The 12794-nt window shown below is 39.9% G+C and overlaps 3 protein-coding genes across 3 annotated transcripts in view; 1 reads left to right on the top strand and 2 right to left on the bottom strand.

The window, feature by feature from the left end:
* Nucleotides 1-12794, top strand: part of piga (phosphatidylinositol glycan anchor biosynthesis, class A) — an 882343-nt gene that overhangs the window by 103111 nt on the left and 766438 nt on the right. The gene's annotated exons all lie outside the window — the stretch shown is intronic.
* LOC307129066 (uncharacterized protein) overlaps nucleotides 1-12794 on the bottom strand; it is a 538951-nt gene that overhangs the window by 44023 nt on the left and 482134 nt on the right. The gene's annotated exons all lie outside the window — the stretch shown is intronic.
* The window catches only part of clybl (citrate lyase beta like), a 71937-nt gene continuing 59782 nt past the window's right edge, over nucleotides 640-12794 (bottom strand). Inside the window, exons 4-8 of the mRNA XM_079822278.1 lie at nucleotides 8562-8663; nucleotides 7853-7946; nucleotides 7474-7641; nucleotides 2682-2806; nucleotides 640-1696 (exon numbers count right to left, since the gene is read on the bottom strand). Of these exons, the coding sequence (XP_079678404.1) occupies nucleotides 1601-1696; nucleotides 2682-2806; nucleotides 7474-7641; nucleotides 7853-7946; nucleotides 8562-8663 (585 nt within the window). The 3' untranslated portion in view covers nucleotides 640-1600. The remainder of the gene's footprint in view (nucleotides 1697-2681; nucleotides 2807-7473; nucleotides 7642-7852; nucleotides 7947-8561; nucleotides 8664-12794) is intronic.

Genomic DNA, 12794 nt, shown 5'->3' with positions numbered 1-12794 from the left:
ATCTAACATAAAAGTTTATAAATATGTGTGTATATAGACATTATATATATTTAAAATATATAATTTTAAAGAAAATGTTACAATTTAGCTACCTATATAAATATATATATAACACACACACAATTTTCTAACTTTTGTGTTTCGATTTCCCAGCACTATATTATATATATATATATATATATATATATATATATATATATATATATATAAATAAATCACATCTAACACAAAAGTTAGTGAAATATATATATATATATATATAAATAATTATATATATAGTTTAGCTAACTAAACACTCTAGTTGAATCTCATCGCATTGGCGTATCAATCCTAGGATCTGATTGAGAGTCTTCAGACATGCTTAAAGAGTGCTTAGAGCGAAAGGGCTTGTCTGATATGAGTCCAAAAAGACAATTCCAAAGAAAATGAAAAATAAATGAGTGCAAAAGGCAGAGAGCATGGAGGGGTGGGAGGGAGTGTGGAGAGGTGTGGGACGGGTGCCAGGCCGTCAGCTTACTGTCGGGCCCTTTGGGCCGCTCACAGCAGCGGCTTCCATATTTCTGTTTGTGTCCCTAGGCTGGCACGGATCTCAGGCCGAGTCGCTTGCTGCAGACACTATTGATCACGCCATATTCAGTCGTGCTTTATGCAGAGGCCTTTATTACCATAGTGACCAACTGAACCATCAACCATGCCCCCACGCCCCCACCCCCATCCCCATCCCAGACAAATCCGCCCTAGACATTTCTGCCAAATATCTCATCAGCTCGTGGGAGACCAGCAGGAAGGAGCGGGAACATAGTGTACTATAGGATGTATTCATGACAAACACACATAAACAACAACAACGCCCTCAAGGGTGAAAAGGATGGTCATTCATTGGGAATGACATCCTGAAGGTTTATTTCAAAAGAGGCATTCTTGTCAAAGTGTGTGTAAGGAACACTGGTGAAATAGACAACGACGGCACGTCTTGGCCACGTTCACGGTGACTCCGAAGCTGGATGGAGAGACGAGAACCACTGACCGGGTAACAAAGCCATGGAAAACTGCTGATATTTACATAGAGGGATCCCTTGCGGAGCTCTTTGTGTACGTGTTTGCGAGTGAGCGTGTGGCACACCGCACAGAGCTTACGCCAGGCTGCAGACACATTCAAGCCTTGTCTTGAAGAACAAACTGGCTTGCTGAGTCCCCTGAAACAAAGGCCTACAATTTACAGCGGGCTCACAGGCTCATTCTCTCGATGTTGGTTTTAGTAAATTCACGGCGGCTTCTTGGCAAATAGCGCTTTGATGTGCCAGGGCCTAGAGGAGCCTTCAGGCTGAATGGAAGCTCAACGGCAGGGCAGCTCTGTTTGTTTGCCCTTTCGCTGGGCACGCACAACCTTTACCACAGTCAACCCTGACACGAGACGACGAGCAAGGGGCGAGCATTTCAGAAGACAAAATAATCAATCGATTAACATTTAAGTTTATCACATAGCACATCATCCCTGTTACTGGTTAAACAACGCACATATAATTTTAGCTCTTGACGCGAAGTGCGCGGCGTGGCCAGCATGGTGCAGGGTTTGATGTCTGAGGAACCCAGATTTGGCTCACTTTCCCTGAACAGTCGAAGCCATTGTGACAATGTTCTGAGCCTGCTTCAGAGATGGCATGTCAATCATACTGCCATGAAAGGTGAAAGCCCCCTGAGGAGAAGAGAAGAGAAGAGAACAGAACACTGGTTGAATAAAAATAAAGGTAGATATTGTCTTGAAGATCATATCCTACTACACAGCTTTAATGCAATGTATATATAGCACTACAAAGAAGGATAGGATGGTTATTCATTAATCCCCTGGAGAGAAATCCGAGGAAAGAGCACACATATATAATATATGTAATATATATGTTTCAAAGGGAGGATTTATTTAAATGCTTGTAACAATTCATGTTAGCTCCCAAGTTGGTTGGGAAGTACTAAAAAATACTAAGAAGCATGAGAATGAAAATGGAGATATGCTTGACAGCTGCAGGAATTAGAGCTGGAAGTCTTTTATTTGCATGCCAGATACTCCTATTCACTGCACCACTGGACTGAGCCGGATATTTCAATCAGCCTACCCAAGTCATAACCTCTTAAGAAGAAAGAGTTTCAATAATTAAATGACATATGCATCCAAAAAAACGAAATCTGCAGTTAAGCTGGATACTAAATTTAATGTTATGCTGATAGGGTCTAAAAATGACTTGTTGAGAGGTAGTAAAACCTCAGGTGGGCATTTTGCAAACGTTTTCTGTAACAAATCTGCAAGGAGATTGAAGAGGGCACAGAAAAAAAAAATACAGGAAAACAAAATAAATCGAGCAACTGTGTCCCGGAATCTCAGTTTGTGAGCAAAGAGCCGAACGGGGAGAGTGTCGCTGATGCACCCCCCAGGCCATCCTTAGCGTAAGAATTACTGGCAGATTGTACATTACTAGCACATCTCAGACACGCGCAGCCCTACCGAGCAGAAAACGCAGGACTCAATGATGCACTAAATTAGGAACTATAATATTCAACACCTCATTTGATTTTCTCAGACAAAAGCTACAGTGCAGCATGAGTCATGGAGGATGTCTTGATGCTATACCAGGCTGGAAAATAATACAGATCTCTGTGTGGAAACACGGGGACTACTGAATGTGCACCTTTCCCAACTTCTGATGCTCCTCGAATGCAGCGATCAGCTCCGTGGCCCACTTGATTCTCTCGGGACTGGGGGCAAATTCTTCTTGAACGGCCTTGATCTGGTTGGGGTGAATTACTTGTTTTCCTAGAAAGAACCAAGTGCAAAAAACTAGTCACTAACAACATAAACAGTAAATAAATATTCCAAAGAGAATAACATATTTAATGGCCATGTCTCCGAATGAATAAATAAATGTACTGAAATCCTAAACACCCATACTTCAGTAACATTTATAATATGAATAAAACAATACCTATTTCTTTAACAACCTATCATAATGTACATGTCAACTCATTCCACAACTGACAGTGTCCAATAATAAGAATGAGTAGTATTTCGACATGTCAGCCCACATGTAGAATAAATATACATTTTTATTTAGGTGTACTTTTTATTTCTATTTTTAGTGCACTATTAACAGTGTAGCCCACCCGCATATAACACTACAGGAAGTAGTACTATTCTGTAAAAATAGAAAAAAAAAAAAAACACCATCAAGGATTATTTCTCCACGTTTAAAGGGCTTTGGCTCCGTAGAAGCAAAGGCATTGGTGGGTATTTGCTCTTCTTTCTCCAGTACAGCTCCCTGACCAAGAATGAATTTAAGGGACACAGCAGGGACAGAGGATGCTATGAATTATGGGTGTCATCCCGATTTTCGTCTTGTGCCCCGCTGAACTCTGAAACTTTACTGCACGCTTAGTTACACTCCAATCTGATGCAGCCTCTGTGAGACTTCACTTGCTGTTTTTATTACAGGCCTGTGTGAGAGCCACACACATGCACAGTCACCTCAACACACTTCATACATACACACTAAACATAGATATAGATGTCAAGGACAGCAGCATCAGCTACGTGTGTTAATGATCCAACGCTGAGGTGAAAAATTGGAGGCGACTACAAACAGATGACCATGAAATTATCCATAATGTGAAGTGAGAAATCCATGCACTTACTAAATCTACCTCTTCAAAACATGCTTTGCGAGCATCTGATCAATTAGAATGATTTCTCGTTGGTTTTAAAATTCAATTTAATTGAATTTTTTTAATCTCCATAATTAAAAATGTGTTGTTTTTTTTCATTGAATTATTATATAATATTAATATTGATATTAATAAATATAATGGGTTTTTAGAAAGAAAATAAATAAAAAATAACAACAGCATCAATATAATACAATACAATAATAATAACTAATAATTATAAATAGTATTATTTTTTTTTATGTAGGGCCTTTGTAAAAACCGAAAGGTTGCTTCATTGATAGTGTAGGTGCCATTTTCAAATACACATTTCCTTTTCCACCCTACTTTGCACCATCGGCTAAGAAGCTAAAACGGATTACGGTCATGACGGCTGAAACCTTATTCTCAAAAATAACATCTGTCCAGCACTGTGCCATAATAAGGACATTTTCCCAGATCAAACCTCTAGGTGATGAGACTTCATTTGAGAAATTACCGGTACGTACTGCTTTAGCTCGTCTCTTAAAAACAAATACGGAAAGGTATCTAGCTGACAGCCATTGAATTTAATACATGAGAAAACCATTAGCTCCATCTGTGGGTCTTTCCCCAGTTAACCCCTCTGCCATGTGTTATCCATTGAGTTCCCACATAATTTAGCACACAATGTTACATATTGCAGCATAATGTCAGTCATATGTTAACACGGTCTTGCAACAGCACAGGTGTTACTTTTTGCATCTTTTACACATTGCCGTAGCCAAATACTGCAAGGTACGACACAATCTGATGATGCAGCTGGGAGTGAACGAGGCGTCAGGTTAACCAATGACAGCTAAGCATGCGCTTCAATGTAAATAAACCAAACCAGCTTGGTGACTGCGTTTTCTTATTGAGCCAACAGTGCTGCAGAAGGAAGAATCACCAGTGTGTGTGTGTGTGTGTGTACTGTCCCTCTGCTGCTCTGGAGGAGACGGCCTGTTGGATCAACACCCTAAAGCTGAGGCTCAAGGTCCATGTTTGTGACGCCCATCCCAGAAAAGACTGGCAGGGGGTCGTTCCCTCACATCAACAAAATATGCCCCTTCCCCAGACTGCCACCTGTTCAGGAGCTGTCTGTTCTGAGCCAGCTAGTGACAGAGTGAGCAAAGGGGGCATGGTGAGCCCTTACGCCGTGCCGCCATTGGCCGGCTGCAGTGCATCATTAATGTTCCCCAATGCCATTCTGCCAATCACAGGGTGCCATCTGTTTTGAGTATGTCTGGTTGGCTCACTACCATTTAGCAGAGTGCCACTGTTAGATGATTCTCAAAATCTTACTTAGAAGGATAGAATCTACGAAAAAGGCAGAAAAACAACAACAGAAAAGGATAAATGTGAATAAAAGAAAGAAGGAAAATCTTATTTTGAATTTTCTTAATTAATATATAACCTTTTTATATTCTTTCATTTTAGGAGATCAGCAGAACGATTCTTATTCATTACACAACACCATATCTGTGTAGTTGTGACTCGGTAATCCTCCTAAAGACATAAACAAGGGCCAAAGTCAGTTCATAGGTGGGGAGTTATAATGCTTAGACACAATGTGTGCAGTAATACATACGAGAGGAGAGGACAAAATGTATGGTAAGACTCATCTTAATTTTTGTAACCTTTTGGCCTTTCTGCTTTGTACAAGATTTAACTGCTTGTCTGTTGATCATTGTAGTATTTTGCCCAATTATTATTTTCAAACGAATATATTTACTTAAGAACAAATATGTTGGAAAAAGTGTTTCTCATGGTAGATAAAATGGCTGATTAATGTTTTAAATACGTCTACCATGCTATTTCTAAGAATTAAACCGATCCTATCCTAAGGCTACAATTTTCTAATTTATAATAAAGATTTTCAAAAAGACAAAAAAAAGTCTAATTTCAACTAACCATTTTATTAATAAAAAGCATTCCAAGACCCCAATTATTGTATTTGCATGAAATATTATAGTACTAGATTTGCTCGTGCAAGTTTAATGCAAAAGAAGAACAAAAAAAAATTGGCTGAACTACATTTATCTGCATGCAATCTCAACTGCCTACGGATAAACACACACTCACCGACACACACTTCACACTGAGGGTGTAAACTGTAAACAGTGTTTCTGTAGGCCTCCTCACACAGGGACCTTAGACTAGCAGTGGCAAACAGAACGGTGGTGAGCTCAGCGCATGCTACACGAGGAGCCGCTCCAATTCAGACTCGCTCGAGAGGCAGAAGAGAGTCATCAAACCCGACCCCACCTGCCTAATGACAGGCTGCTGAACAGAGCGCCCGGCTGATGGGCTGCAGCATGGCATGATCAACCCGCAGGCTGGCTGCTGGGGAAATAAAAACAACCAACCTTGCAGTGGCACCCTGATGGATATCCTGGGACACCACAAACCGTAAAATAATTATCAAAAAGTAAATAATTCTGCTGGCTCACATGACTATCTGTATTCCTTAAAATCTTAGTATGGTAACCACAGTTTCTTCCAAAATACAAAACTGACTCAAGTAAAACTGTGGTAATTTACTGCACCGTCGTACCCATTACAATAACCAAGAAAAAAAAAAAAGATTTTCCAGTAGTAATAGTATTATGGTATTTTTTGAGAGACTATGTTTGTTGATGCTCTTCAATGAATTCTCCTAAAATATTTGCTGTATTAAAATGAATGCTTGAATGCTAATAAAATGGTGGCTTAAATAAAATTCAGCAAATACACGTGTTATATGGAATTACTGAGGAATTCTGATGTTTAGATTTTTTTTTATTTTTTAAATGGCATGAGTAAAACAAGACAGGAGAAACGTGAGTGTTCTTTAGCACAGGAGTGCTGTGTTCTGTAGGAATGGCAGTGCTAGTGTATACAGAGATGTGCAGGGAGAACAGTGTGTATTCTGCAAACAGCAATTACATATTCATTAGCGGAGGCTCAGAGGAGGGCTGTGTCTGGCCTCCCGTGGCCAGTTACCCGCTCACCAGGACTCCACACAAACACACACACACGTTGCCTGGCTACAAACCCACACATCACTAAGCTGCGAACATACGTCTATCGCCCACAAACACACTCGCAAATAACGGATACACATTCACGCATGCGCACACTAACAAACAAATGCCAGTAACTTTCTTTACAAATAGTTTTTTTACGTAGGACATTTAAAGCTTGGGTAATAAATAAAATCACCAATGCAATATGGGCAGCATTATATACAATTATAAAATAGATGCCACAAAGTGTTCAAATTTAACAACCAGCAGTAATGTCAGCACTAATAAGGTAAATGTCCGATAAAATATTAGATGCAGAGGGAGAGAAATACTAAAAAAAACAACCCACTAATCTACAGAGGATAAAATATATCATTTATGAAATGTAATTAATATTCACCGCACAATATTTGTGAGATATTTTAAGGAATTTTGCAGGTTAAATACAAGCTGTGCTCTATCCATCGCATCCGTGGCAAGTTGTCCATTACCACTTGTCTTTAACCTGGAATATTCCTTTAAGACCTGAACATTATGATGCAAATCACTTCAGGCAATAATTGGTCCTCTCTTACTTACTACAGAAATGTTTACTTAGTTCTGCCAGTATATGCTCTATATGCCATTATACATATGTTAGTGCATTTTTTCATTGAGATCCTACATCAATTGAGTCCAAAGACTCGCTTAAAGGAGGACCAGGCCAGGATGCAATACAGTAAGTGAACAGAAAAGAAAAGTAATGCAGTCAGCGTACCAGTGAAGCCCATGAGCGCGCCCTCTCTGGCCTGCTGCCTCAGTCCTTCAACATCCTGATAGTCGATGTAAACAAGGTCGATCGCCTGGAGACCGAATGCTTTGGTGGTGACCACCACTTTCTGCCGAGCGTACAGGAGTTCTTTAGCGTCTTTAGTGCGTGTGGCTCCTATAGGTTAAAAGAGATCAAAAATGTGATTTTAAAAAACCCAAGCATCATATAACAAATAAATGTGTGCAGTTTGAAGGGGTATTAAATGACATATCGTACAATTTCATATTTTACATGAACTTATTATTTGTGGTGCCGTCACAAAACAAAGCAAAAAAGAAAGTGGAAAAAAGGTGTATTAAAGAGTGAGATTAAAAAAATAGCAGACCTATGCTGGCACAGAAGTCATCTGACCCAAAGACAACTCCGTCATGATGAAGACCTGCCTTTGGCCCAAGATCTCGAAGAGCTTCACACACTGCCTTCAAGAGAAACAGAAAATAAAGAGCTGTGCGAGTGTGTATGTGTGTATTTTGGCACTCAATCAAGTTACCCAGTCAAACGACTCTAATTTTCCACCAATACTCCCTTAATCGCTGTCCATGCCTCTGTTCTTTATATTGTGTTTAGAAATGGAACTATATCAGATATAAAAAATAAAAAAAAAGAGACACACACACACACACAATTAATGGTCCGTCTCTGTCCCTGTGGATGGAGAAATCTAGAAATCTGTGAAGACCATCCAAGGCTGCAACTAATCCCAGAACCAGGACTAGTGAGAGACAGTCTGGAATGTGATATGACCGTGTCAGGCACAGAGCAGATGGAATTTCTTGAATGCTTTTGTTGGGTTCCAAATTAATTTCACTTCTTGCTGTGACTCTGCAATATTTCTCTGTCTTGGCTCTGGGATTCCGTCTAGCCAGCACAACAGAGGGTTTGGGGGAAGGGGAAAGAAAAATAATCAAAAGAAAAAAAGAACTGCATATTTTATAAGCAGACAAAAAAAGAAAACAACATGACTTTGACCGTTTTTTGATTCCTGATAGGGGCAATTTTCAAATGTATAACTCAAAATATAAGGTGTTATTTACCTTAAAATTCAGCAGACCCACAGCAGTTTCCACAAAGGTGACCAAGCGGATGGGTTCCTCAAGCTCTCTGCCTTTTAAGTACCGCTGAAACCTGTCAACAAACTGAAACAAACGCACACACAGTCAGTTTAAACAGACGACATTACTCAAAAGCCAAACCTAATTAAATAAAAAAAACTTCTGACTCAGGGTTTTGAAAGAAAGAAGAAGAATAAAGAAACATTGCTTCAAAAACTTGACAGGATTCACACAGTCTTTGGACAACTCCTGTTTCACAGGGGCCCTCGAGATATACTACAGGTTCCTGTCTGAATTTACAAAGAAAGGAGCGCTGAATATGAAAAGGGAAGGATGAGATTTGAGCTGTCTGGGAGTGCATTTCATTTCAGTTTTATGCAGAGCCTCGGCTTCCCCCGGCGGACAGACTCGTGAGACTTGCGACGTGTGATACGACACTTCTCCGCGCTATTCATTTTCCCGCTAATATTTGAGCTTACCTAAGAAGGCTTTAAAATGAAGTTTGGTGCTTTGAAGACCAAAGCATTCCGATTTTTTCCAACAGACCAGTTCACAGCTAGCTGTGGACTGCCAGTGGGGTTGCCCAAATTCCAAAATCTATCATCTGGAAACACACAAAAGCTCCCTCTGTCAGATATTTTCTTTTAAAGCCTGTACAAAAATAAAAGGAGGGGGGAAGGGAAGGGAAGGGAAGAGAAAAAAAAAAAAAAAAAACTCAAAGCAGAAAAGTGTAATTCCCTGTCCCCCGTTCCGTCTCCCTTTCACACATTGGGGACAGCAGATTAAAACAACCTCAGGTACGTCAAGGCTAGTTTTCCAAATAAAGGCTAAAATATCCCACACACACTTGTTTTATTAGCTCAAAGAATATGCCTTCATTGAGGGATTTTTTTCTAATGGGGGAATTTTAATCATCTCCCCATTCAATCTCAGTAGGATAAATCATATCTGAGAGATTTGCATAAATATAAACCATCAAAGACTTTTCATCTTCAAAGGGGTTTTCAAGACCCAATAAGCTTTGTACTGTAATCATCTGAGGTCACAACCCTGCAGGAGTAATGCTGCTATGGCAACATAAAAACGCCAACGGCTTAGCATAATATTCCCCTCGAACGGAGAAAAGGGAGGGAGAGGGTAGGGCTTGTTTGACGGCCCTTCCATTTCCTCACTGTCTCTTTTATCAGACGCCTCACTGCCCTCTTCGACGGCCCTGTATTTTTGCACAAAATAATAGCCACTTGGCAGCAAAATTAAGCATTTATAGCCCTCAATCAAATGAAAAGCTCACGTGCCTTTAATGGAGATGCGCCATTAGGACGTCGACGAGTGACAACAAATTACAGGTGGGCTTTAGCGGCACTGGAGTCACGGGACCGACTGGCCCTTTCAATATTTACACATTCTGGGCATTGAACCGCACTTGTGCAAACGCTAATACCACTCTCAGGTGACAAGCTTTTCCGGTCACTATAGGCCGCTTGTGAAAACCCACACTTCTTGACAACAAGTGCCACGGCGGCCCCATCCACCATGATCCGGATGGAAACGAGGCAGTGATTTTTGGGCGAGGGAGCCGCTAGAGCGAAAAAGGCGGCAAGTGGATAAGTTTCAATTAATTCTCTTCAAAAGAGGGCCAGATTAAATGTTTCCGGCCTGCTGAAGTGCTCATTTCACCGTGTGGTGGTGGTGGTGGAGGGGGGAGAATAAGGAGCGGACGGGGAGGGACGGGACTCGAGCTGGTTCCTTTCAGGACTCAGTAGTGTGGCGGCCAAAGAATGCGCACAGCTCCGAATCTGTGGGAGAATTGTCTGTGGACAAAAGGAGGAGGGGGGGAGAGTTACGCCTGTTATAGTCCAATAAGCCTTGTCAGTCAAACAAGCACAGAGAGAGAGGATAGAAAGGGAGAGTAGAAGATTTTCACACAAAAGGAAACAAGTAAGTCCATCTTTTAGCAACAAATCAGTCTGGAGGTTCCTCTGCTCATCTACGTGAAAAAGGGGAAGAAAATAAACAACAGAGGGATTTAGGGCCGGCCGCCGGGACAAGAAGAAGAGAAGGAGGAGAGAGAGATAATCAGGCTTGTAGTGGTACGACTTTGTGTTGTGTGTTGGATTAGACACTCGCTGACTGCTCATCCCAGACACAAACACATACATAAGGGAAAAAGAGAAATGTAATGCTTAGTTAATAGCTGATGATTATTTTACAGTATTCAAAAATCAAACAGTAAATGAGTTTAAACACCACTGGATTATTCAAACTAAAAACACTCTGTAAATGTCAATTTTTAAAAACAACTAACTTTGCAAAAGGCATCAAACTGATGCAGTTTTAAAATAGTTTATTCAGTATGTTGTTATTTTCTTTTAACTTGCGAAAGTTGCAGAGCGCCCAGATATCCTTCACAAAAGCAACCATAGTTTCTGCAGTTATTATTACACATTGTTAAAAATGAACAATTTAAACATTTAAAGCAATAGAATTGCAAACATAATCAGTTGTTGTAAATGTAATGAAAAGGGTTTGTCTGCCATTGATTGGTCAAACAGGTAGTCCCGCCCCTAACTCATGCCATTGGTTGACTCAATGTTGCTGTGTCAGACAACACAAACAAACAGACCAATAACCAATCATTTTAAGAGGAATGAACCTACAAATGACTTGCATTGTTTCTGCATATTACAGTTTTTTTTAGGATAGTTGTCACTAATCCCAATATACCACAAAAAATATATTATGGCAACAAAAACTGCAGTAACTGGTATTTTTACAGAAACTACAGTGACCAAACATGGTCAATTTTGGTAAGGATTCTGTATAAGCCAGTATGATAACTTATCTAAACTGTTCAGAGCTGTGAGAGACAGCAAAAAGGAGAGAAAGATAGAAACACCCTCTCCTTTCATGTTTGTCTCACGCCACTTTCAAAGCAGTGGGCCCATGTCAGGTCAGTGCTACATGACTTCCTCTCCGCTCACAATCTCCCGTATCCTGCTGCGGCTATGAGCTCGACCGTGTGCAAAGCATGTGGAGAGCATGTTCTAACCCCCACCACATATGTGTGCACTTTTTTAATGCATTCACACGCTGTATTCCTCAATGTGACATATGTGTAGAGGTTGTATTGATTTTTGAGAGGCTAAAGGGGTAGTGAATAGCATAGGTAATTTTACTTTGACAAAACTCTGAAAATGGGCTTATTTTAACATGTGGCTGAGAGAAGATACCCGATACCAACTGTATGTAACAATATTAGTAAGATGATAATATTATTGGAGTATTACTGAGTTGCAGAATATAATTATTCAGACACCAAATCATTTTTTTTACTAGTGGGTGCAGGAGGACACCATGTAAGTGAGGATAGCAAAATAAAGTTAACTGTGACATATTATAACCAACAATTCTTCATACAGTGGACGACCAGTAAAATTGATGTAAAAAAAAAAATGTATGACCAAAATTATTCAGACACTTTGACCTGACCATGTTTTGCCAAAGTGTTTTTCTTTAATATCTAATGCGACCTCTTACACCACAGACTGAACAAAATTAAGCATTGCTTGGTAATTACATTGGTATTAATTAATTGTGTACTTAAATTTAACAGCTGACAGCTGATTGGTTGACTGTAATCCATTACATACCTTTCTATCAAAGTTATCTGACATTATCAAGATGAATTTGTTCTGACTTTAACTCTGAGTTCTTGTCATATTTTATTTACCATTTTCTAAACTATAGCGAATTATATATATATATATGCAATAATATAATTAATAATTATTAATAATACAATAAATACTATATATAATTTATTAATATACATTAAAACAGACACACACACACACACACACGTTAGTTAGCTGTGTTGGTTATGGACTACTCTATGGACGGCAAATATTTTTGAGCAATATACAAAATGGCAGTGAACAAGAATGAGAGAGAGAAATATGAGCACCTGTCAGCAATTAAAAAGGGAAGAAACATCGAGCGGCCCGGGAAATATATGAGCGCTAATTAAAACCACTAGTTAAAAACTTCCTGCTTCTAGCCTAAACTAACTGTGAGCAACAGACTAGGGGCCCCCTCCATCTCTCAGACTCCCTCCCTCCCTCCTCCGCTCCCTTCATCTACCTAGTTAAGACATTGTGGCTTCTTTCAGGTCTTTTCAGTGCTCATGCAGAGTAGCTGAATACTGCAGATTTGGGC

This window comes from Gobio gobio, assembly GCF_949357685.1.
Source record: "Gobio gobio genome assembly, chromosome: 7".
Lineage (NCBI taxonomy): Eukaryota > Metazoa > Chordata > Actinopteri > Cypriniformes > Gobionidae > Gobio > Gobio gobio.
This window is presented reverse-complemented; position numbering and strand designations above follow the sequence as displayed.